This window comes from Paramisgurnus dabryanus, chromosome 19 (genome assembly GCF_030506205.2).
Source record: "Paramisgurnus dabryanus chromosome 19, PD_genome_1.1, whole genome shotgun sequence".
Classification (NCBI taxonomy): Eukaryota; Metazoa; Chordata; class Actinopteri; order Cypriniformes; family Cobitidae; genus Paramisgurnus; species Paramisgurnus dabryanus.
Window position 1 is genome coordinate 29,596,881 of NC_133355.1, and position 25,855 is coordinate 29,622,735.

Consider the following 25,855-nt stretch of genomic DNA (forward strand, 5'->3'; position numbering starts at 1 on the left):
CACAAGGTTGAGTGATTTGTTTTTCCGATATTTTTTTCACGCTGCCAAAAGACGATCTCCCGCAAATTATTGGAAATGTATAATTTTTTTCCAGAGAGTTATTGATGAACGAGTGTTTTGGTGGCATGTAAGTAACTTTTAACTTTAAATTTAATTAACTGAAAGATCTAAAACATTTTCTAAAATATCTGAAAATGTGTTCATCTGAAAAACGACAGCTTGGTGGTGAGTAAATCATGGGTTTAATATAATTTTTGGCCGAACTATCCCTTTAATATAATGGTCTGAATTCCAACCTTATAGCTTTACTACTTTTTCTTACTAACACCAACTGCACATTTTATCTATATTTGATGGTGTTATAGTGAAGGATGGCAGAATGTTTTAGCTGAACTAATCCTTTACAAAACAATTAACACAAAGCAGATTATGGATGAAGAGCAGAGTGTTGAAGATGACACAAATGATGACGGGGTCTCCACTGACAGCTGCAGCCCTCCATGTTAAATAATCTCTGCTCATTGCTCCGCATCGGCCACACTTTCTATTCCAATCTCCCATCGTGCCAACAGATTACCGCTTCCTAAATGTGTCCATTTATATTCACTCATTTCGTTTTTCAGGCTAAACTAATTCAGCACGGCTTTTCAAATGGCGTAAAAGCTCTGTGTTTCCGCATCGAGATTAAGCACATGAGATAGAAATTGATAAAGGCTTGTCACAGAGTATTAACAGTGTGACGTGCTGCAGAAGAAGATAAACATTCATTCAGATAGACTGAGACAGCTTAGAAATGGCTCGCCGCAGCATAAAGAGAACAGCGAGAGATATTTCTAGAAAGTTAGATGACTAACTGAGTGTGATAATGACTGGAAAAACATCGGCATGCATCAGGAAAAACTAGAAAATAGTCAGGCACAGTTCAGCTCACATGATAAACGCACACGCACAGAGGTTTTATCAAGCGAATCCTAAAGATTGAATTCTGAATTCAGTTGGATAAATGTGCATTAAAGAGCCTTTATGATGGAGATCAGGTCACAGTGACTGCCTGCTGGGGTAAAAGGACTGAAAATCAGAAGTGGGTGGATATCTTAGCGAGTTTGTCCTTTTCATTGCCAGTTTACAGAAGATAATGGGTTGTCATAGTGAGGAGTCTTCAATAAAGACATTTCAAAATTCTCAAATCACCGCACACCCAAGGTCAGAGATGACCCTCAAATAAAGTTTAACTAGCCTGATGTCAAAAAAAACCCCACATGATGCATAAAGGCCAGGTTGGAATGAAACTGCAAAAAAACCTGGCAACTTGAAATGTTATACATACATACATACATATATACAGTACATATGCATATGTGGGAGTAAATATGTAAGGAATAATTGTCGACGGGCCGTTGCAGTCGCAAGTCCTGAAAATTGTGACTCGAGTCCCCCCACCTGCCACGATTACAACAAACATCGCCCTGGTGGTTATTTTAAGACATTTGACAGGCTAGATGTGCGTTTATCGAAAAATAACGCATAGCCGTAGAACATTTCTCAACCATTAAAAATAAAGCATTTAAAAGCACCGTGATATGGATAAAAGTAAATGTTTAAATAAAGTTATGAGTGAGTATATGTAAATGGTACATATATAAAAGTAAATGTGAATATATGATGATCCACCTCAGTCAAAAATGAGATGATAATGGCCGAATGCTATGGGTAGGTATCATTCATTTATCAAATACTTTTGCTTCAAATCCGCTTAATCCCAGCCCCAGGCCATATGAGAAACACTGCTTTGTGCGCAGAACTAAGCGGCACAAATAATTGTTTGCAAAGTCCGCCAAAAGCACAAAAATTGAATTAATGAGGGCACATGTACTTCGAATATCAATTGTCGAGCTGCAAGACTTGCAATGGGTAACTTTCAGAAGGATCTCTTGAGAGAAATGCAATATAATATACAGAACTATACACCACTGAGAATATAAATACTTTACATAATGAACTGTATTGTTTTTATTACCTTAGAATGAGCCGTTTTTACCTACATACACCACGGGTCCCCTTACATGAAAGTCACCGTCATGTTTCTACAGTAGCCCTTAATGGACAAACTGATCTGCCGAGCGTGTTTTGTCACTACGTTGTCTTAAACGATGACATGTTTGACAGTACAATTGTCAGGTTCCAAGGCTGTTGTATGAGTGCCCACTACTGGTGGTACACTTGAAGTGGGTTCAAATGGAACATGATCACATGGAAAATGGAGACCGCCCCCTCCACCATTTGAACTGTGCAAACCGCAAGCTGCTGAAGTGACGTCACAATCAAAACCGAGGAAGCAATGATTTGTCCATTTAAAATTCCCTTGTTTACTTGACGAAGTGGAACGCAATTAAAAATGGCGACAGGGTTTCCCCGGGGGGGGGGAAGTGTTTAGGGAAGTTTGTGAGTGCGTGTCTAAAGCCGCATTCAGACAGCCAGCGATGTTATCGCTGTGTGTCGCCCGTCTCTTTCAATGAGGCGTTTCTAAATCTGCTTGTCATAAACAAATGAGTATCATCCACACCAGTAACTGACGAGAGAAGGATGACGTGAACTCTACTGCTTCGTTCTCATTGGTAGTCGCTCACGAAAGTCGCTCGACATTTGCATAAAGTTAAACTTTTCTTAACTTTCTCGCGTCGCTGGACACGCCCATACGGTCGCCAACCGTCACTTTCGCTCGTGTCGCCGGAAGTCGCCCAGTTCTTATTGAAATGAATGAGATCGCGTCGCTTTGCTTCTGCTGGTCGCTGGCTGTCTGAATGGGGGGTAAAGCCGCATTCAGATAGCCAGCGATGTTATCGCCATGTGTCGCCCGTCTCTTTTAATGAGGTGTTTCTAAATCTGCTTGTAATAAACAAATGAGTATCATCCAAGTGAGAGAAGGATGACGTGAACTCCACTGCTTCGTTCTTATTGGTAGTCGGTCCCGAAATTCGCTCGACATTTGCATAAAGTTAAACTTTTCTTAACTTTCTCGCATCGCTGGACACGCCCATATGGTCACCGACAGTCACTTTCGCTCATGCTGCCGGAAGTTTCCCAGTTTCCATTGAAATTAATGAGATTGCGCCGCTCTGCTACTGCTGGTCGCTTGCTGTCTGAATGGGGCGTAAAACTGGAGCGGAACGCAGCCCTAGTCTGTGATCCCCATACAGGTCTACATTTCCCATAATCCTCCTCACTCCCTCACCTGAACTGTGTTTGTCATTATCCGCACCTGCCATCGATTACCATCATCACCTCCAGACTATTTATTTATACTTTATACTGTTTTCCCCTTGGTTGTACTGTTCTCATCATTGTATCATCTATGCGAACTTCAATGTGTTATTTATCCACTATCCTGTTTATTGTTTTATATATTGTTAAAGTTTAGGCGTATTCAGTTCATACTCTTAAGGGGATCGCACACCAGCCGCGCAGCTCAGCGTCGCACCGCGTCGAGTCGTGTCTAGGACAACTCTGAGGTATTGTAAACCAGAACGCATTAAATAGCGCGAGCTTCGTCAGATAGTGTCTACTTCAAAATGCAAAATATAATTTGGCAGCCAATGTTAATCGTTAATGATTTGGGACAAATATGATGTTATTTAATGTTAAACTATGTGAGTGGCGCTGTGTGGCGCGACAGGGATTTGAGCAACTTCCTGAGTCACAGCTGGGCGGCGCGAACAGGCGCCACCTGGCGGCGCCGGTGTGCGTATACTCATAGAAAACAATGTGTTTGATTTTTTAGAACGCGGCGCGGCCGGTGTGCGATCCCCTTTAGTCACCTCTTCTTCCTCCAAGCACATAACATGACAACAATCAAGCATTTAGTTAAAAATACATTGTAAGAGAGCTTGTATTTCATTGATAAGACACCATTGTGAAATTTAAATATGAATTTTACTCTCTTACCCAGGCTGAGTTAGATTGGTTAAGTTGGTTGAGCATGACGATAGAGGTACAGCCATAGTCAAACACAAGCCTCCAGAAGTCTGTGGTGGTGGCGGGTAGAGGATGAGGGGTCACCACAAACGCTGCCGGATGAAGAAAGCTGTCCATCAGAGCTGCATTTATGTAGTTGTTGCCGTCTCCCTCGGTGGAGACCAAAAAGGCGAGGGCGCGGTCGGGCGGCAGCACGTCCATGCTACGGTTCTTCTCCCGGTTGCGTGGTAGCAGCGACACGCTGCACTCCTCCACGTCCAGGTGAGGGGTGACGGAGTTTAAGGTCTGAAAACATCAGAGATGCAGCATGATCAGAGATGTCTGAACACTTATGAGAAAAGTAAATGAGGAAATAAAACAACACATAGTAAGAATAGAAACAGACTCTGCTTTAAAGAGAAATACAGCCACTAAAACAACCAATAGACTGTTATATGGAGAGAAAGATGCAATGAAAAACATTTTGCTCCGGCCAATAAAGCCGGACAGCTTAATGGCTGCAAATAGATTGAGTCTGGTCTCATGCTATGAGCCTTGGGGAGAATAAAATAAAGAATTGTGCATGATTAGTCTTGGTAGGTATGTGCTTCAATCTTGATTGACTCTGACAGCACAAATAGGACATTACAATTATGATTATTAAGATTATATTTGGCTCTTAAAGTTTTGTTATCATGTCGACAGAGGCAGCAAATCGACTCTGTATGAGACCTTAATAGTTTATTGTTAAAAACACACATGCAGAACCGAGAGGTGAGGGAACGCCTCATTAAATTCACACGAAATGAACAAAAATAGACTGCACAGCTGGTTGACTTCAGGCCACGAGTTAGTATGCAGCACTTATAACCTGCAGGAAATACAATGATGTGCTTTTGCGTGACTGATGTTTGATTCTATGAAACAGGACTGCACTGCAAACATTTATTTCATAGATCACAGATTTATTGACTGCTTAGATGACTGCAGTCACTGCTGCTGTGATGTTTTATCGCTTTTAAAACAAATAAAGTCAGGAAACACCTGACAGAAAGCAAAGTTGAAATGGTTTTCTTGCTGTCCACATCATTTTTGCTGCTGATATTAGCGGCTAATGCTAATTGAACTTTATCAACATCTACCAATATGTAACTGAAGTACAATAACAATCTTTTTTAGGTGCATATGTGTACTTTTTGAAAGGAGTGACACTACCAAGTGACAGCTAGGGACCATTTTTGACCATGTTTTCTGACGAACACACCTAAACAAAGACTGTGACTGGGTCCGAAATAGACCCCTATACTATTCCCTACATTAGTCCACTAATACATTTCACTTAAAAGAAGTGAATGAAAACAAACAAGTACATTCGGACACTTAATCTTACTGTAAGCGCCACTCATATGACAAAAAAAATCGATTTTCAAATATAATCTATTTAAAAATATGCAAGAAAAATATATTTTGAAATTCCAGTCACATTGGAAGTACAACTTTGTGGGCCCTATTTTAACGATCTGAAACGCAAGTGCGAAGCGCAACGCGCAAGTGAGTTTGTGGGCGGATCTTGGGCGCTGTTGCTATTTTCCCCGGCGTGAGAAATAACTCTTGCGCCGGGCGCAAATCAATAAGGGGTTGGTCTGAAGTAGGTTCATTATTCATAGGTGTGATTTGGGCGTAACGTCAAATAAACCAATCAGAACGCTATCCAACATGCCCTTTAAACGCAAGGGAGCAAGTTCCATGGCGGGTTGCTATTATTATGACGGATTTACCAGGCGCACGCCAGGAGCGGTTTACAGCCGAGGAGACCGACGTTCTTGTAAGAGCAGTCAAAGACAGAGAAGTTGTTTTGTATGGGGATAGGAGAAACCCGCCCAAATCAGCGTCGGTTAAACAGGCGTGAGAGGAAATAGACACAATTGTCTCATCAGCTGGCATCCCCAGGCTGTGTGCCGCAAGTGTTACAATGATGTCAGGAGACGGGGGAATCCCAAGCTTGCCAGCATAAATCGGGCACGCCGTGTAATGGGAGGTGGATCTGCCTACACACAGACGCCAGCAGAGGACATCGCTGCGTCCACCCTCACCGCTGAAAGGGTTTGGGGGCTTTGAAATCGGACCCAAGAAACGCAAGCAAGGTCCAACCCCAAAGTACTCTTACAAATCAAGTTCATATACATTAAGGTTTCTTATGAAAACATTTTAATTATTATTTATGTCACAAGCCAGGGGCTGGCTACTAGTGGTTAAGCCACGCCCCTTCTAAACTTCCACCTCGAGGAGGTCCCCAAAACCAACCCAATGACCAGACAACAACGAGTACAAGTAAGTATAAAATATTCTTTATTTATTTAAATAGTTAAAATATATGGGGACTTGGGAAAGGGAAATTAAAACTAAAATCAGGATCCGCCCTCCAGGGGGCCACGGCCAAATGAATGACTGAGGGTGAGGGGGGTTTTACGTGGGGGAACTGGCTCCCGCCTCGGGTTCCCTCTACCCGTGGCGCGCTCCTCTTCCTTCCTGGAGGCAGAATAAAACACAATGAGTGCTGGTATGGGTTTGTTTCCTGTCAGTGTACCTTTACTTAGCGCACGGCGGTGCACCGTCTACTTCCCACAGATCCTTGCTCGTTGACTCACTCTCCTTCCTTATTCTCTCTCTCTCTTCGCAGACTCCAACTGGGACACGAGGACACAGTGAATCGGTTTCGAGGGTTGTTCTCACCTCCGCGCTGGTTACAACTCCCGGGTAGGTATGGCTCTCTTCACAGCTCAGTACCTCGGCACTCCCTCTGACTCTCTTTCTCTCCACAGACGGCTGCTGGGATACAGGGGCACAGTGAATCGACTTCAAGACTTTCTCTCACCTCTGTGCTGGTTACAGCTTCTAGGTAGGTATGGCTCTCTCCACAGCTCAATATCTCAGTGTTCACGCTGGCTCTCTTTCTCTCCACAGACGACTGTTGGGATACAGGGACACAGTGAATCGTTTTCAAGGCTTTCGCTCACCTCTGCGCTGGTTACAGCTTCTAGGTAGGTATGGCTCTCTCCACAGCTCAATATCTCAGTGTTCACGCTGGCTCTCTTGCTCTCCACAGACGACTGCTGGAATACAGGGACACAGTAAATCGTTCTCAAGGCGTTCGCTCACCTCTGCGCTGGTTACAGCTTCTAGGTAGGTATGGCTCTCTCCACAGTTCAATATCTCAGTGTTCACGCTGGCTCTCTTCCTCTCCACAGACGACTGTTGGGATACAGGGACACAGTGAATCGTTTTCAAGGCTTTCGCTCACCTCTGCGCTGGTTACAGCTTCTAGGTAGGTATGGCTCTCTCCACAGCTCGATATCTCAGTGTTCACGCTGGCTCTCTTTCTCTCCACAGACGGCTGCTGGGATACAGGGACACAGTGAATCGATTTCAAGGCGTTCGCTCACCTCTACGCTGGTTACAGCTCCTAGGTAGGTACGACTCTCTTCACAGCTCTCACGACTCACTCACTTTCCTGTCAATCAGCAGACATAACAGGTTATATGGAAACTTACAGGGTGGCGGGCTTACGCTGGCTGGTTCTGCAATGCGTCGATTTGGCAATGATTTGTAATGGGACGCCGGGGGCCAAGACCCTCTCGGCGAACTCGTTGATGGACAGAGGGGCGAGAAAGCCACGCCGGCACACCGGGTCGAGTGCTACCCTTTCCTCGAGACCCGTTGGTCAATCGAAAACTGGACCGGGGCGCCCTTTCGTCGAGACCTCGGGCCAGCGGATCTCTTTCGCCTCTACTCTGTGATGATGAACAGGCCACAAGTAAGGTAACAATAGTAGGTGTAATACTCACACACACTGCCACTCGCACGGTTCTTCGCCGCCACTCTGTAATTCTGTGAAACTGAAAACACACTACAGCATTATTGTACAGGTATTCTCTAGCGCCGTTCTTTCCTCTTCGTCGTCCCGGGACGAGTGACTGAAGGCGGGGTTACGTCAAACAAGACACAGCACTCGCACTGCAATACACGGCATTACACAGCACCACTTCAAGTGAAAATTTCCAAAGACTCACCCACCATGCTCAGTGCACACAATAGACACCCATCCTCTTCCACTTCGCTCTGGGCGAGAATAGGGTGATGGTAGACGGCCTAGTGTTTGTTTGTTGTCGTCACTGTAGCTGCTTTCACACGAGACCTTCGGCTCACCCACCACGCTGGTACAGGGGTAGGGCCACTCAATCTCTCTTAAAAACACTCAAACGATGTATAGGTCAAATATGTACAAACACCTACTTCAAGGGATTTGGTTACTCACAATCTCTGTCTTTCTTCGTCCTAGGTTGACTTCACGCTATAATAACTCCAGGTACCTAGACAGGGCGCTTTCCAGCCACCAACACCACTTTTCCACAGATGTATACTCACAACGGTAAGTTTTTCCTCTTCTTCCGTTTCTCTCATCCAATGTCAGTGTCCGTCTAGTACTTCACCTATAAGGTCTTCGATATCCTCATTTACATCGATCTACGATCCAAACATAGAGAGAGAGAGCAATACAACGATCCAAATATAGCGTATCCGGCGAGCCCAACTCGGCGCTACAATACACACCAACACAACAGCGGATAACATCAGCTAAGACTGTGGTTTAACTTGTCTTTAAATACTCCCCTAGGTGTTGTTCTCCTCCAATCACCCGGCGCTCCTCTTAATAGCTCCCAGCTGTGTGTAGTTTGGCTGATTACAGCGTTCGCGACGCCACCGGATGTCCGGTGTTTTCTCTTACCGGTCCCGGCGGAAACATCCGGGCGGAACCAAAACTTCCCAATTTTTGGTTCCGCCTAAAAGATCGTCACTCCTGTGACATCCTCCCCCACCAATGCATTCTAGTCCCTGGAATGCCTCGGCGTTGTCCACTCACCGTACCGGGCAGGGGGGCGTCCTCGACTCTCCCGTTGGGAGCGCCTCACGGGTGAATCGGGCTCGGCTGGCTCGGGTACTACCTCTGGTTGCATCTGGGCCGCCGGGGGCTCAACCGGCTCAGGTGCCAGCTCAGGCTGTATCTGGGCCACTGGGGGTTCGACTGGCTCGGGTGCCATCTCTGGCTGCCTCTGGGCGGCCGGGGGTAGCGCTACCATGGATCGCCCTGGTACCACAGCCCATCCTTCCATCCAGGGGGCCTCCGGTACTGGCTCGGCGGGCCCCTCCATCACGGCCTCAGGGTAGTTCGGACAAGGGCGAAGCATATTTCGATGTACCACACGTTCGGGGCCAGGTTTTCCCTCGGGCCGGATGGTGTACACCGGTTGTCCCGGCCTCTGCTGCTTGCAGACCACATACGGGATAGCCTCCCAGCGGTCGCTTAGCTTGCCCTTTCCCTGCCGCCGGTTATCTCTCGCCAGGACCCTCTCACCTGGTAACAGGGGGGCATCTCGGGCAGTCCGATCATACAGCCGTTTGTTCCTTTCTCCTGCCGTCTGTATTCTCCTCGACACCTGTTCATACGCAAAGTGCAAGCGCTGGTGATGGCGCCCCACCCACTCCGTCACACTCACTTCTTCCCGGTCTGCTGCTACTCCCAAGACCAGGTCAGTGGGCATTCGCACGTGCCTGCCGAACATCAGGTAAGTAGGGGCATACCCCGTTGTGCTATGAACACTGTTATTATATGCTTGCAAAAGGCTTGGTAAAGCACTCACCCAATCTCTCTGCTGCTGTTGGTCTAAGGTCCCCAGTAGCCCCAATAGGGTCTGATTAAACCTCTCACAGCTTCCATTCCCCTGGGGATGATACGACGTTGTGTGGGTTTTCGTGCATCCATACAACTGGCATAACTCACGGATTACCTTGGATTCAAAATTCGCCCCTTGGTCGGAGTGCAGGAACTCGGGGCATCCAAATGTCTGGAAAACATTTCGCCATAAAGCTGTGGCGGTGGTGTTGGCTGTCTGATCAAGCGTCGGGACTGCCCAGGCGTATTTGGTAAACAGATCGGTGATTACCAGAATGTTTTGATAGCGGTCCTGAGGGCGGCCCAGCGTCAGGAAGTTCATTGCCATTATGTGGAGGGGGGCTTTCGCGTGGATGGGTACCATCGGTGCTCGGGCCTCTCGTCTAGATTTAAACAACATGCACCGGGGGCAAGCTTGAATTAAGTTGTGCACAGACGCCTCCAACCCCGGCCAGTAGAAGAATCTACGTAGCAGGGATACGGTTCTCTCCTGTCCCTGGTGTCCCAACTGGTCATGATAGACTGAGACCAATGCATGTACCTGGTCGGCGGGCACCACAATCTGGCACACTTCCTCTCCCAATTTCGGGTCGCGGGTTTTCCGGCAAAGCACCCCTTCCTGTAGCTCCAGCTTTTCCCACTGTCCCAGTAACCTCCTCCCAGTCTCCGTCTGGGCTAGTCTTTCCGCCGGCGTGGGCCGTTGGCCCTGTTCCACCCACACCTTCACCTGGCGCACGTCCCAGTCCTGGGCCTGCCTCTCTATCCATCGGCGGGGGTCCCACCCCCAGTTCCCTGGTACGGCCTCCTTCTGGCCTCCTGGCGCTTCCACGGCCCCTATCATGTAGCCCTCCTCGTGGCTATCCTCCCTTAGATACCCCTGGTGCCTAGGGCTCTTTGCCTCCGGCAATCTTGAGAGGACGTCCGCGTTCGTATGCTCTCGTCCGGGCCGATACTGCAATTTGTAGTTGAAGTTGGCCAGCTGAGCCACCCATCGCTGTTCCACGGCCCCCAGCTTCGCCGTCTGTAAGTGCACTAGAGGGTTATTGTCTGTGATAACCGTTACCTCAGCTCCCCAAAGGTAGTCCTTGAACTTTTCGCTCAGGGCCCACTTCAGGGCCAGCAGTTCCAGTTTAAAAGAACTGTAATTGGCGTCGTTCCTCTCTGCCGGATGGAGGCTTCGGCTCGCATAAGCGATCACCCGCTCAGTTCCTTCTTGTCGTTGGGCCAATACCGCCCCCAGTCCCAGGTTACTCGTGTCTGTATATAAGACAAAAGGTTTAGAGAAGTCAGCGTACGCCAAGATGGGGGCCTGTAACAATTCCTGCTTCAGCCTCTGAAAAGCCATCTCACAATCATCATCCCAGTTAATAGAGGGCGATCCACGGCCCCGGCTTCGTCCCGTGCCAACCAGCAACTGGTTAAGAGGCTTGGCAATCTTGGAGAAATCTTTAATAAACCGTCTGTAATATCCCACGAACCCCAGAAAGGATCGTACTTGCCTCACAGTCTTAGGCGCATTCCAATCCTTTACTGCAGAGACTTTCTCGGGGTCCACGGCCACCCCCGCTGCACTGACCACATGGCCCAGGAACTTCACTTCTCGCCGCAGCAGGTGGCATTTGTCCGGCTGCAGTTTCAGCCCGTATCTTTCCATGGCTCGAAAGACTTCCTCTAGGTGCCGGAGGTGGGAATCGAAATCTGGGGAATACACAATCACATCATCCAAATATACCAATACCGACTCCATCAACTGACCTCCAAGGCAGCGTTGCATCAAGCGTTGGAAGGTGGCTGGAGCGTTGCAGAGTCCGAAAGGCATCCGGTCCCATTCAAACAGTCCGAACGGGGTCGTGAAGGCAGTCTTCTCCCGGTCTACCTCGGCTACTTGCACCTGCCAATATCCACTGGCCAGATCTAAGGTGGAATACCAGGCTGACTGCGTGAGGCAAGCGAGGGAGTCTTCAATTCGTGGTAAAGGGAAAGCATCTTTCTTTGTTACCAGGTTCAGCTTGCGATAGTCCACACAGAACCTCCAGGCTCCCGTCTTCTTTTGTACGAGCACGATGGGGGCCGCCCAGGGGCTACTACTCTCTCTGACGATGCCCCGGCCCAACATGCCCTGCAGTAGTGTACGTACTTCCGCATATAAGGTAGGTGGGATCGGTCGATACCTCTCCCTGCTTGGCCCTGCATCCCCAGTGGGGATGTGGTGTTCCACCACCCGGGTGCACCCATAGTCCTCATCATGCCTTGCGAACACATGTTGCCACTTCCGAAGGAGTGCCTGCAGTTTCTGTGTCTGTACCTGTCCCAGGTCATCCCCTTGCAGTGACTCACCCGCCAGATGTTTCGGCACACCTCCCCCCTGGTTACTCGCCGGGGCATCCATTTGAGTCAGGGCCACCTCGATCACAGTGGGGCACACCTGACGAAAGCTGACGTCCCTTTCTTCTCTCACCTGGTGAGGCGTGACCATCGTCAGCCGGGCCAGTCGTTGATGTCGGTATAATTGGACTGCATAAGGGTGCTCATTTCGCACTCTCACAGGGATCCTTCCCCGGTAGACCACCGCTAGTCCCCGTGCCACCTCCACTTGTGGACAATCCGTGTGTGGCTCTACCAACACCCACTCCTCTGGGTTCGCTTCCCGAAGGGGCACTCTTGCCCATACGATAGCTTCACTCCTAGGGGGAATAGACAAAGCAAAACGACACATTACTCTTCCCACTTCCTCCCGATCTCTACGAACCTGGTTCATTTGGACCCGGCGGCAGTCGGCCACTACGCGCTCCCACTTGGGCCTCTCGGCAGGTGAGATCCTTGGACCAGGCCTAGCCTAGAATATCTCCTCCCAGCACTCAGAGAGGACATTCATGCCCAATAGGGCTCTGTGGGCGCCTAAACACCTATCTTCCACAATGACCACACCTTTTTGGGGGACGACTACCCCATGCACTTCCAGATCCGTTAGGCGATAGCCAATGTAGGGGATTTCCAGGCCGTTAGCGCCCTTCAACGTCAACCAGGGGGCCTCCGCTCCTTGTACTCCTTCCCATCCGAATATCTCCTTGGAGAGGCTTTCTGCAAACATCGTTACCTGTGAGCCCGTATCTACCAGGCACTGAATCCACTTGCCACACACTTTTACTTCTGCCACCGGGCTATGCCCGATCATCTGTTGCCTTGAACTGTTCCTTCTTCCCGGGTCTTCTCGAGGGGTCCCGGCCACACGACCCACTGTGGCCGGTCGTCCTAAAAACCCCCTTCAGATGCCCTGCGAGGCCCACACTGACGACTGTAATGCCCTGGCTCACCACAACGGTTGCAAATCGGTCGCCCCTGGTCATCCCATTCGAAACGGGGCCGATTATAGCGGTTTGGGCGTCCCGGCGGCTCTCGGCTCCTCTCCGAGTATACTCGCTCTCGGGGTGCCGGCCTTGGCTCCTCCCGCGCCCTACCTTGGCGCAGCTCTCCCAGAAGAGTTTTAGATAATTCTGACATCTGCTCCCGGACATCCTTCAACAGTTCTACTTTCAGAGCCTGCTTCCAATCCGTGCGCTCTAGTGGTGGTGGCACGCTTTCGTTTACAGCCGCACATACTGGGGTCTCACTCACCTCGACCTCATCGCCCTCCAACGCTAGCGCCTCCTTCCTTAGATCTTCAAATGTGAGGTAGGGGTCTCTCCGAAACTGGACCCTCAGACTCTGTCTCACGGGGCCCTCTTTCATCCCCAGAAGGAATTGGTCGCGCAGCAAAGTCTCTCCATCTCCCAATCCATGATCGCGGCGGGCCTGTAGCCGGGTGAACTGCTCTCGCAGTCTCAGGGCAAAAGCTCTAATGGGTTGTCGGGGGCCTTGTTTACTATTAAAGAATTGGGAACGGAGGACGGCTACGGGGGTGTGGTCACCATATTGCTCGGTGAGAAACTGAAATATAGTTTGGGCGCTGGTTCGGACAGCTTCAGGGGCGGCCTGTACTTCTCGCCGCGCTTCTCCCTCTAGGGAGTTTAACACGAACTGGAGCCGCTGGGCTACACTAAGGCCTTGCAGGTCGGCTAGATACTCCAACTGGGCCTTCCATTCCGTTAGTCGTACTCCCGACTCTGTCCCTCCATACTTTTGGACCCAAGGGCTGCCCATAAAGACAGGCACCGCACGGGGTTGGGCTGCGGGCCCCGCGTTGTCGGTCATTGGGCTAGTCTGGTTACTCAACTCGAGGTGGAATCCTGCCGACTACGCCAAAATCTGTCACAAGCCAGGGGCTGGCTACTAACCAACCCAATGACCAGACAACAACGAGTACAAGTAAGTATAAAATATTCTTTATTTATTTAAATAGTTAAAATATATGGGGACTTGGGAAAGGGAAATTAAAACTAAAATCAGGATCCGCCCTCCAGGGGGCCACGGCCAAATGAATGACTGAGGGTGAGGGGGGTTTTACGTGGGGGAACTGGCTCCCGCCTCGGGTTCCCTCTACCCGTGGCGCGCTCCTCTTCCTTCCTGGAGGCAGAATAAAACACAATGAGTGCTGGTATGGGTTTGTTTCCTGTCAGTGTACCTTTACTTAGCGCACGGCGGTGCACCGTCTACTTCCCACAGATCCTTGCTCGTTGACTCACTCTCCTTCCTTATTCTCTCTCTCTCTTCGCAGACTCCAACTGGGACACGAGGACACAGTGAATCGGTTTCGAGGGTTGTTCTCACCTCTGCGCTGGTTACAACTCCCGGGTAGGTATGGCTCTCTTCACAGCTCAGTACCTCGGCACTCCCTCTGACTCTCTTTCTCTCCACAGACGGCTGCTGGGATACAGGGGCACAGTGAATCGACTTCAAGACTTTCTCTCACCTCTGTGCTGGTTACAGCTTCTAGGTAGGTATGGCTCTCTCCACAGCTCAATATCTCAGTGTTCACGCTGGCTCTCTTTCTCTCCACAGACGACTGTTGGGATACAGGGACACAGTGAATCGTTTTCAAGGCTTTCGCTCACCTCTGCGCTGGTTACAGCTTCTATGTAGGTATGGCTCTCTCCACAGCTCAATATCTCAGTGTTCACGCTGGCTCTCTTTCTCTCCACAGACGACTGCTGGGATACAGGGACACAGTGAATCGATTTCAAGGCGTTCGCTCACCTCTGCGCTGGTTACAGCTTCTAGGTAGGTATGGCTCTCTCCACAGCTCGATATCTCAGTGTTCACGCTGGCTCTCTTTCTCTCCACAGACGGCTGCTGGGATACAGGGACACAGTGAATCGATTTCAAGGCGTTCGCTCACCTCTACGCTGGTTACTGCTCCTAGGTAGGTATGGCTCTCTCCACAGCTCAATATCTCAGTGTTCACGCTGGCTCTCTTTCTCTCCACAGACGGCTGCTGGGATACAGGGACACAGTGAATCGATTTCAAGGCGTTCGCTCACCTCTACGCTGGTTACAGCTCCTAGGTAGGTACGACTCTCTTCACAGCTCTCACGACTCACTCACTTTCCTGTCAATCAGCAGACATAACAGGTAATATGGAAACTTACAGGGTGGCGGGCTTACGCTGGCTGGTTCTGCAATGCGTCGATTTGGCAATGATTTGTAATGGGACGCCGGGGGCCAAGACCCTCTCGGCGAACTCGTTGATGGACAGAGGGGCGAGAAAGCCACGCCGGCACACCGGGTCGAGCGCTACCCTTTCCTCGAGACCCGTTGGTCAATCGAAAACTGGACCGGGGCGCCCTTTCGTCGAGACCTCGGGCCAGCGGATCTCTTTCGCCTCTACTCTGTGATGATGAACAGGCCACAAGTAAGGTAACAATAGTAGGTGTAATACTCACACACACTGCCACTCGCACGGTTCTTCGCCGCCACTCTGTAATTCTGTGAAACTGAAAACACACTACAGCATTATTGTACAGGTATTCTCTAGCGCCGTTCTTTCCTCTTCGTCGTCCCGGGACGAGTGACTGAAGGCGGGGTTACGTCAAACAAGACACAGCACTCGCACTGCAATACACGGCATTACACAGCACCACTTCAAGTGAAAATTTCCAAAGACTCACCCACCATGCTCAGTGCACACAATAGACACCCATCCTCTTCCACTTCGCTCTGGGCGAGAATAGGGTGATGGTAGACGGCCTAGTGTTTGTTTGTTGTCGTCACTGTAGCTGCTTTCACACGAGACCTTCGGCTCACCCACCACGCTGGTACAGGGGTAGGGCCACTCAATCTCTCTTAAAAACACTCAAACGATGTATAGGTCAAATATGTACAAACACCTACTTCAAGGGATTTGGTTACTCACAATCTCTGTCTTTCTTCGTCCTAGGTTGACTTCACGCTATAATAACTCCAGGTACCTAGACAGGGCGCTTTCCAGCCACCAACACCACTTTTCCACAGATGTATACTCACAACGGTAAGTTTTTCCTCTTCTTCCGTTTCTCTCATCCAATGTCAGTGTCCGTCTAGTACTTCACCTATAAGGTCTTCGATATCCTCATTTACATCGATCTACGATCCAAACATAGAGAGAGAGAGCAATACAACGATCCAAATATAGCGTATCCGGCGAGCCCAACTCGGCGCTACAATACACACCAACACAACAGCGGATAACCTCAGCCAAGACTGTGGTTTAACTTGTCTTTAAATACTCCCCTAGGTGTTGTTCTCCTCCAATCACCCGGCGCTCCTCTTAATAGCTCCCAGCTGTGTGTAGTTTGGCTGATTACAGCGTTCGCGACGCCACCGGATGTCCGGTGTTTTCTCTTACCGGTCCGGGCGGAAACATCCGGGCGGAACCAAAACTTCCCAATTTTTGGTTCCGCCTAAAAGATCGTCACTCCTGTGACATCTACATAAAATAAACGTAATACAGCCACACAACAAACTTATGAAAATATTTTAATCGTTATTTGCATGAGAATTTTTTAACGCAGCCACACAATAAATAAAAACTATCACCACAATGCTCACCACTATGATTTCCCTTATCTCGTGTATTAATATTTTTTAGTGTAACAATGTAGATTAGATAAGCAAAGTGTATGCGCGTTGTGCACGCTATACATTATGGTCAAGCATGCGCCCTTAAAATAGCATAATGCGCAACGCGCCACTGACTTTAAACTTTTTTTTTCTGGTCAGTGGCGCAATTGTTTTTTGAAACTGCAAAATAGCATCAGGGATGGTTTGGGCCGGAACACGCCTCTTTTTTTGCGCTGAACCGCCCAGGGAGCGCAAGTTCATTCCCTAGTTTGCCGACGTGCTTCTGTGGAGGGAAAAACCTGCTGTGCGCCGGTGCAAAATACAAATGATACATGCGTCACTGACAAAGTCAATTGCGCTGGGTGCAAGATAGGGCCCTGTATTAGAGCTGTAATCGGGCCTTAAAAGTTAGGCCCGAAATGTCCGGAGCCCGACAGAATGCAGCCCGAGCCCGAACCCGAACGAAACATCCGGGCGGAACCAAAACTTCCCAATTTTTGGTTCCGCCTAAAAGATCGTCACTCCTGTGACATTAGCTGCTAATGTATTTTAGCATTTTGAAGTTGACGCTATCTGACGAAGTTTGCACTATTTAATGTCCACTTCTTGGACCTCAGTTACCAAGCGGGCGTACGAACAGAAGTGTGCGTAAAGTGTGCATAAGAACAGTTTTACGCAAAGTGTGGAATTTATCAAATTACTTATACATAGAAATGTGTGTAAATATACGCACATCTCGGAGTATGCATATGCAGAGCATCTAGTGGTAGAATAGCGATACTACACAGGACCGTCCATCCCCAGCGTTAAAAGAACACTTTGCCTATTTATTATTCACCCCCAGGTGTTAAAAATGATTACTGTTAATAAAGTAACTGCAAATCAGTGTTGAAGTTAATTAATGAAATAAGTGTCTAACCCTATATAAGAAAGCTCCGTCAAATGCTTGACACAGTGCAATGGCTTATCTTGCATTATTGGAAGACTTGGCAAATTATCCATTCCGCCGGGAGCGCGTTTTCAGAGATCGCGCCGATGATGCTGGTTATGCGGCTGTCCAAGGAAAGTTCTGTCATTGTCTGTCCTCCTAGAGATTTCACGTCGGTGTGCTGTGACGCGTTTTTTTTTTTTTTGGCTGATAATTTAATGTCAAACCACTTTTTTATTTCTAGAAGTGTTCTCATACCCAACGGAATTAAACTCACTGGTAACATGTTCCCATGCAGATTTGTTTTCTTTTGTTTAGGGATGCACCGAATCCAGGATTCGGATTCGGATTCGGCCGAATACTGGGCTTTTTGACGGGGTTCGGGTTCGGCCGAATCCTAGAATTTTTTTCCACCGAACCGAATCCTAGGCTTGCGCTACGCTGCTCGACGTCACACGGCCGTTGATTACACACATCGGGTGCTGACGTGGAGATGAGCTTTTTCTTTCGGTGAGCTTTAGGGGCTGGACACACCAAAACTTTTAAACACGGCTGAAAACGCCTTGAGGACACCAAATGCCAGCTGTTTTTCAGCCGAGCGCTTGGTAGCTGTGATGCTTCAGCTGTGAGCCGGTTGGTTGCTGTGGTAATGTCCCGCCCCTCCTCCATTGTAATTGGACGGCCGTGTGAAAACTGACATTGACGAGCGGAGCTTCTCACTCAAAGTTAAATATTGTTTTCAGCGTGGAGCTGCTTGCTTATTGGAAAAACGAGCGTGTCGCAACGCATCGCTTTCATTATGCATAGGCTTATGGTAATTGTCAAAATAGTTTTCCAACTTGTCATCCTGGCATAATGTACAGTTAAAATTAAATAAAATGAAAGATACATGCTGTGGACGTTGTATAATTCATTAATGTGTTTTACTGTGTTAATGGAATAAGGATGCGAGTAGGATTCGGTATTCGGTTTCGGATTCGGCCGAATCTTAAACGGTGGATTCGGGATTCGGCCGAACCTAAAAAATCTGGATTCGGTGCATCCCTACTTTTGTTAGTCATTCCTCCCGTACTAAGTGAACCAAACAGATGTGTTATTAACCTCATCCACCAGTAACTCAATGTCTGTGTCTGTAAAGTTCCTCTTTTTCGCTCTCTTTGCCATTATTGCGATGAGGGAAAAACACAACCACGTGACTTATAACGGGAGGTGTTGTCACCATACTGTATATGGTTCATTGGAGGCGTTTCGGAATGCAAATGACCATGAACGTGCACGAGAATGATGCTTAAGAACAAGTGGGATTTATCATCAAGGATTACTTACTGATGTGCGTATGAACCCCGTGCGCACGTTTGATAAATCCCGATTTTTTTGTACTTAGGCACATTCTAAATTTCATTCGTAGGTACAAATATAGAACATTTTCTATGCAATGTTGATAAATGAGGCCCCTGGTTTACAATACCTCCGAGTTGTCCTAGACGCGGCGCTGAGCTGCGCGGCCGGTGTGCACCCCCCTTTAGACTTGTTCCCAAAATAAGTGAATGTATGCAAATAATCTGCAAATTTATTTTGAAAGTTAAACCCTTTTACATTTAATTGAACCACATGGACACAAAATAATTAACGTCACATCATTGACCCATATATTTAAAACACATTTTGGCTGAAACATGAAAACCACAAGCCTTGCTGGGAGAGTAGCGGGCTAGCTGTTAGTGTACATCGGCTCTGTGGAGTTGAATGAGTGCACTAAATATTGTCCGCTATGATTTTGGACACCACTAAAAATGGATGTTCCCTCAAATAGTGCACTATTAAAGGGTATGGGGGCTATGTTGGTGCAGCCTGTGACTACAACTGTGACTATACCTCCCAAATGTGCAGCAATTTAGTATTATCTATCACATTGAGTTACCGGTTTAATCTGAGATGTACACGGGAGTGTTCATAAAAGCAGGGTCAGTAAAATTTGAGGACTGCAAACAGATTTATAAAATGACAAAAACAAAAGAACGTGTCTTGACTTCACACATACTGAGTGTTTGGGAAAGCTATATATTACAATCATATATTAAAGCAATATCGCTTGAGTATGATATAGCTCTAAATCATCACGGTTATTATTAGGCCAGAGAGCTATAATCACACGACTCTGAGAGCGATATTGCTTTTATACAACAGTTCGACAGCACAAGTTTGAAAACTAGAAAACAACAATGGAGTATCTCTTTTGTGAGGAACCACTTTCTTCCGCCATGGATTTGAAGCTCAAAATGTCAGGTAACACTTTCAGCTGTTTGTTTTGAATGTCAGATCTCAATGGATGTAATAGCCGTTTCTCAATATTACTGTTTCTGGGTCACAAAATGTAGTTGTAAAATTAGTTTACACAAGAATATACACTCACCTAAAGGATTATTAGGAACACCATACTAATACTGTGTTTGACACCCTTTCGCCTTCAGAACTGCCTTAATTCTACGTGGCATTGATTAAAAAAAAAAGATGCTGAAAGAATTCTTTAGAAATGTTGGCCCATATTGATAGGATAGCATCTTGCAGTTGATGGAGATTTGTGGGATGCACTTCCAGGGCAGGAAGCTCCCGTTCCACCACATCCCAAAGATGCTCTATTGGGTTGAGATCTGGTGACTGTGGGGGCCATTTTAGTACAGTGAACTCATTGTCATGTTCAAGAAACCAATTTGAAATGATTCGAGCTTTGTGACATGATGCATTATCCTGCTGGAAGTAGCCATCAGAGGATGGGTAAATAGTGGTCATAAAGGGATGGGCATGGTCAGAAACAACCATTACACCACCACCAGCAGCCTGCACAGTGGTAACAAGGCATGATGGATCCATGTTCTCATTCTGTTTACGCCAAATTCTGACTCTACCATCTGAATGTCTCAACACAAAGCGAGACTCATCAGACCAGGCAACATTTTTTCAGTCTTCAGCTGTCCAATTTTGGTGAGCTCATGCAAATTGTAGCCTCTTTTTCCTATTTGTTGTGGAGATGAGTGGTACCCGGTGGGGTCTCAAGGTTGTGCGTGTTGTGGGTTCACAAATGCTTTGCTGCATACCTCGGTTGTAACGAGTGGTTATTTCAGTCACAGTTGCTCTTCTATCAGCTTGAATCAGTCGGCCCATTCTCCTCTGACCTCTAGCATCAACAAGGCATTTTCGCCCACAGGACTGCTGCATACTGGATCTTTTTCCTTTTCACACCATTCTTTGTAAACCCTATAAATGGTTGTGCGTGAATATCCCAGTAACTGATCAGACCGGCCCGTCTGGCACCAACAACCATGCCACGCTCAAAACTGCTTAATTCACCTTTCTTTCCCATTCTGACATTCAGTTTGGAGTTCAGGAGATTGTCTTGTCCAGGACCACACCCATAAATGCATTGAAGCAACTGCCATGTGATTGGTTGATTAGATAATTGCATTAATGAGAAATTAAACAGGTGTTCCTAATAAGCCTTTAGGTGAGTGTATATGCATAATATTCACATCTGCAGTTGAATAATAAAGATAGCGCCTATTCAAACATTTGGATGTGTAAGTTCCAGGTGTGACCAGCGGGCGTCAGTGTTCGCTCACCCCGCTGATCACAGTCTCAACTTGGACACTCTCATAATTTGCAGCTGGCTCTGATGGTCAAAATAAGATTTTATTTGTTTTTAAATTGTCAGAATCAGAGAGTGATCCTTTCTGCGTGATGCTTATAAATATCAATGGTGTCGTCTTGTGTACCTGTAGTCCTGTACACGGTATAGTACAACCCCAAATCAGAAAAAGTTGGGACACTGTAGAAATTGTGAGTAAAAAAGGAATGGAATAATTTACAAATCCCATAAACGTATATTTTATTCACAGTAGAATATAGATAACATATCAAATGTTGAAAGTAAGAAATTTAGAAATGTCATGCCAAATATTGACTCATTTCGGATTTCATGAGAGCAACACATTCCAAAAAAAGTTGGGACAGGTAGCAATAAGATGCAAGAAAATTTTAATGAAAATTGTGTTGCCGTTGCACAAATCTTTCAGTTGGTAGTGCAATACTCATCAGATTGATATTTAACAGACTGTGGGTGTCTCATGCTTTGGTAGTTTTGCTTTCTGCAGAGTTGGGGTAATTGCTTTAATTCTGTCAGCGTGTTTCATCTGAACTTCCTATCTGAACAGCACAGTAACAGTACATCATTCATCTCTTCCTGGATCAAAGCAATCACATGTGCTCAATGTACTTGAACAGGTATCATCTACAGTGCATTAGCTGACTCCACAACATTACTTCAGAGTCATTAGAATGTAATCGCTGGATAATAACTTCATAAAACGAATAAATCATGTGCAGGATTATATATTGTCTCAGATTATGGGTCAAAAAAAGGGTCAATCTGCTATATTGAAAAAAATAAGAGCAAGTTTTTTTTTTTTTTTAAAGAAACAGCTACATGCACTCATTTTAAGTCAGTCAAGCTAATTTACACAAAGAAAAGTTATTCATTTTAATTCAACTGATCAGTTTGATCATATTTTTGATGTAAAATTGGATCGATTCCAATTCTCCTGCAGTACATCAGCCTGACTAAAGCAATGCTTGTGCTTTAAAATGTAATAAAGTTCTGTAATGCTGCTTTGAGACGTGATGTATTGTGAAAGCCCTCTGGACTTAAGGTCAGTGATAGGTTTATGACACACTGGTCTTTTTTTATAGGTAAAAAAAAAAGTATTCTCCTTGATTCCATTAAAGCAATGCCTTTACACTCACAACTCATTTAGTCGCACCCATCAGCATCACTTTTTTTGAAGACCCCTTTTCAATGTGCATTGTACTTCATTAAATTCATTGGTTTGCCTTGTGCATCCAAATGTAGTGTAAAAGGTATTCTGGAGCATCTGACCCCAGCCCTGCCCTAAAACGACCCGATTATTCACAAAAAAACAAAAAGCATAACAGACAAATAAAAGTACACTGTAAAAAAATAAAAAGTTGAGTTAACTTAAAAAAATAAAGCAACTGGCTGCAAAGCTTTTTGAGTTTATTCAGTTTTGCCAAGTTGCGGGACGTCGCATACAGGAAAAATAATGGCTAATAGGGGACAGTTGGCAACCCTACTCATGTTCCCATTGTCTTTGTCATGCTTTGTTTAATGTATGTTCTGCTGAAGTGAGTTTCTCTGGCATGCCATGCTTTGTGTTTGCTTTGTTCTTGTTTTATGTTTCATTAAACTGCACTTAGGTTCTTATTACGCTCACATCGCAGTGGTAATATTACATCAAGTGATTATGGGTATTCCTCAAAACATTCTGACTTACAATTTTACATTCAGTAAACTTTAAAAAGTGTATAGGGATTTTGTATGTCAAATAGCTACATGAACTAAGACTTTTGATTTATGGTGTCAAAATGCAAAAATAACATTTGAAATTTCATATCTCATCTATTGCATTTAGTAAAATTTACATGTAAGAACCGCATACAAAAACAATCACAGAGTAGGGCAACCCTTGAGTATGATGTGGAAGAAATGGCATCTTACTAAATACCTTTGAACTGAGCGTGCTCATTATCCAGTGCTCGCTGTTTTATCAACCAACTCAAAGCTTTGAGTTCTTTCAGCTTGAAATATTAAGTTAGCCATACTAATTGTCTTAAAATTTCACTTATTTTTATTTTTTTTTAAAATCTGCAGTCTGTAACTTTGGCCTCTCTATCGCCATCTCTGATTGAAATATAAAAGTGCAGTTATTAGCGGAGTCATTTTCTCTGCGTGCGTTGTGCTACTCTGTGCGGATGAATCGAATGTCTGTGATCAACACATCAGAGCGGATCTGTCACTATACATCCTAGTACATCTGCATCCAAAAACGGCCGATCTAAACCCATATTAGTTATCTATTTTCACCCATCCACCCCAGCTGATTTGCCAACAAGCCTGTGGGAAACATTGAAGTAAAGTAATATATTTGCCATGTTTGTTCTGACTAAATGATAACGCAAGTGTTTCAACAGATGCCTTACCGGTTCAGATGAATCTTTCTCTACTCCAGTATTTAATCCTTTCAGATGTTGAAAAGCCCGGCTTAAATTATCTCTTGTTTTACCACAAGCTCGCAGTTTGAGCTTTCACTGTTTTAACAGATGATTCCCTAAATGTAAGAACGTAATAAACTGACACTGACATACCGTTTCCCAGATGATCATCTTTTGACACTTTATAGATTAAACGCCGCCATCTAGAAGACACTTCAAAGCAAATGTTTTTTAAAACAACCTACACACTCCCATCCGGAGCACATGCAATAAGCCACCAGCTCCTCTTCTTTGTTTACGGACGTGACATCATCACGCAAAGATGAATAAAGTTTTTTTAAACTTTTTCCCAGGAAAACTGTCTGGACACCTCAAATTATAAATCATTATTATAAGCTTACCATTGTAAATTGGGGTAAGGTAAGGAGACCGTTTTAAACACATTTTTTTTCTACATATTCAATGATTATTGTTCATTTTAAACTGAAAAAATGTTACAGACTGACACTTTAAATAGTTTTAAATTCAATTAAAAACAGTTGTATTTTATTCAGTGTACAGTCAAATAAATTCATTGGAAAAGCTGCCCCCCCAAAAAAAAGCTATTAAAGAGTTACATAAAACTAGTGATGTACTCTAAAACCATATGATAACCTCGTATGAAGAACAGAGTGGAATATAATGAGTTAATCACTATAAATAATCTCTCTTTGTGAACGCATTATCATGTTTCAATTTCAAATAAATGTAATTTATATAATTGTGACTGTAAAGGTGTTGTTTGTATGTACAGTTTGTATCATGTTATTTATTTAACCCTTATGGGTTGTTGAAGCCATTTTTGCTTTTTGTACAAGCCAGAAATCAAGCTCTGTTTTTTGCAAAGGCCTAACAAAGGGTTAAGGGTGCCACATGGTGATCAACAGTAAAAATGAATTTTAAATTTGACCTCTTAGCAAAAGGAAAAACAACCAACAATCAAGAATGCATGATAATAAGGTGTCATGGCTCTGCAATCAAAACATGTCTTATAATAATTAGGAAGAAAAAAATAAAAACTGATGCTGCACAAAAACAAAAAATGCAACAAAGCCAAAGTTTTTACTAATCTTTGGCATACCCTAGACTGTGAAAAAGGTAAAAAAATCCAGTCCACAATCAACTTTTTATATTGAAAATCGGTCAATTTGTGTGTTTTTCCCCAAATCAGTGACACCACCTATGAACTTGGCAATTAAAGAGTTAAAATGATGGAAATTTTGTAAACATTTGGTAGTTTTGATAAGTTCTGAGGTTGATTAACAGAAAAAAAAAAATAAGATAATCTTTACAGCCGTTGAATTTAGTGGCCGTTTTCGTACACGAACAACCCGAAAGTGTGAATTTGAACAACCCACAAGGGTTCAGAAAGTTATTAATGGTACACTGTAAGGAAAAGTTACAGAATCTGTCACTGGGACTGAACCATTTAAAAAGGTCCTTATATGTACCATTCAGGTACAGATATGTACTTTTGAGGTACTAATATTCACCCTTTAGGTACAAAGATGTAGTTTTTAAAAGGGTACCACCCCAGCGACAGCTTTTCTACCTTTTGTGTAATAAAGCAATAAACCCCGAGAAGCAGTGGGTTACCAGTGCATTTTATAACAGCTAAGGGGCGTTGTTAGGCACGACGCGAAGCAGAGTGCCTAAACCCCCTTAGCTGTTATAAAATGCACTGGTAACCCAACGCTTCGAGGGGTTTATTGCGTTTATAAAACGGTTACTTCATATGCATAACGTTAGCAGGATTTTATAAAATAAAACACAAATAAGTTGTAATTATATTAGTACAAATATTACTCTTCCGCCAAACAAAGTAGTTCCTCAGAATCAAGTGTGACTGAAACAGAGCTCAGTTCCCAACCAACACAGACACAGCAAAGACACAATGAAAATATGATTTAAGACTGTGGTGTTTATTTTATAAATCACCATTCATCTAATTTATATATTGACATTTATATTGTGCAACTGTTGAAGTGATGATCAAATATGTTTGGAAGCATGCTGAACTCTTTCCCCGTCAGCGTTTTTTTTTTTTTTAAGTTGCCACCCAGTTTTAGTTTAATGCCTTCCAGAAAATTATCTTCTTTAAATAAACATAAAATATCAAATGAAAGGACAGACCATCCGCTTTGAAACAAAAACAAACAAAAAAACGT

General features: G+C 45.4%; 1 protein-coding gene across 4 annotated transcripts in view; it reads right to left on the reverse strand.

Annotated features, from left to right (window-relative positions):
• Window positions 1-25,855, reverse strand: part of ptprua (protein tyrosine phosphatase receptor type Ua) — a 354,316-nt gene that overhangs the window by 7,831 nt on the left and 320,630 nt on the right. For all 4 annotated transcript variants that reach the window (XM_073812654.1, XM_073812653.1, XM_065290946.2 and 1 more), the window contains one exon: window positions 3,943-4,257. In XM_073812654.1, coding sequence (XP_073668755.1) covers window positions 3,943-4,257 — 315 coding nt within the window. The remainder of the gene's footprint in view (window positions 1-3,942; window positions 4,258-25,855) is intronic.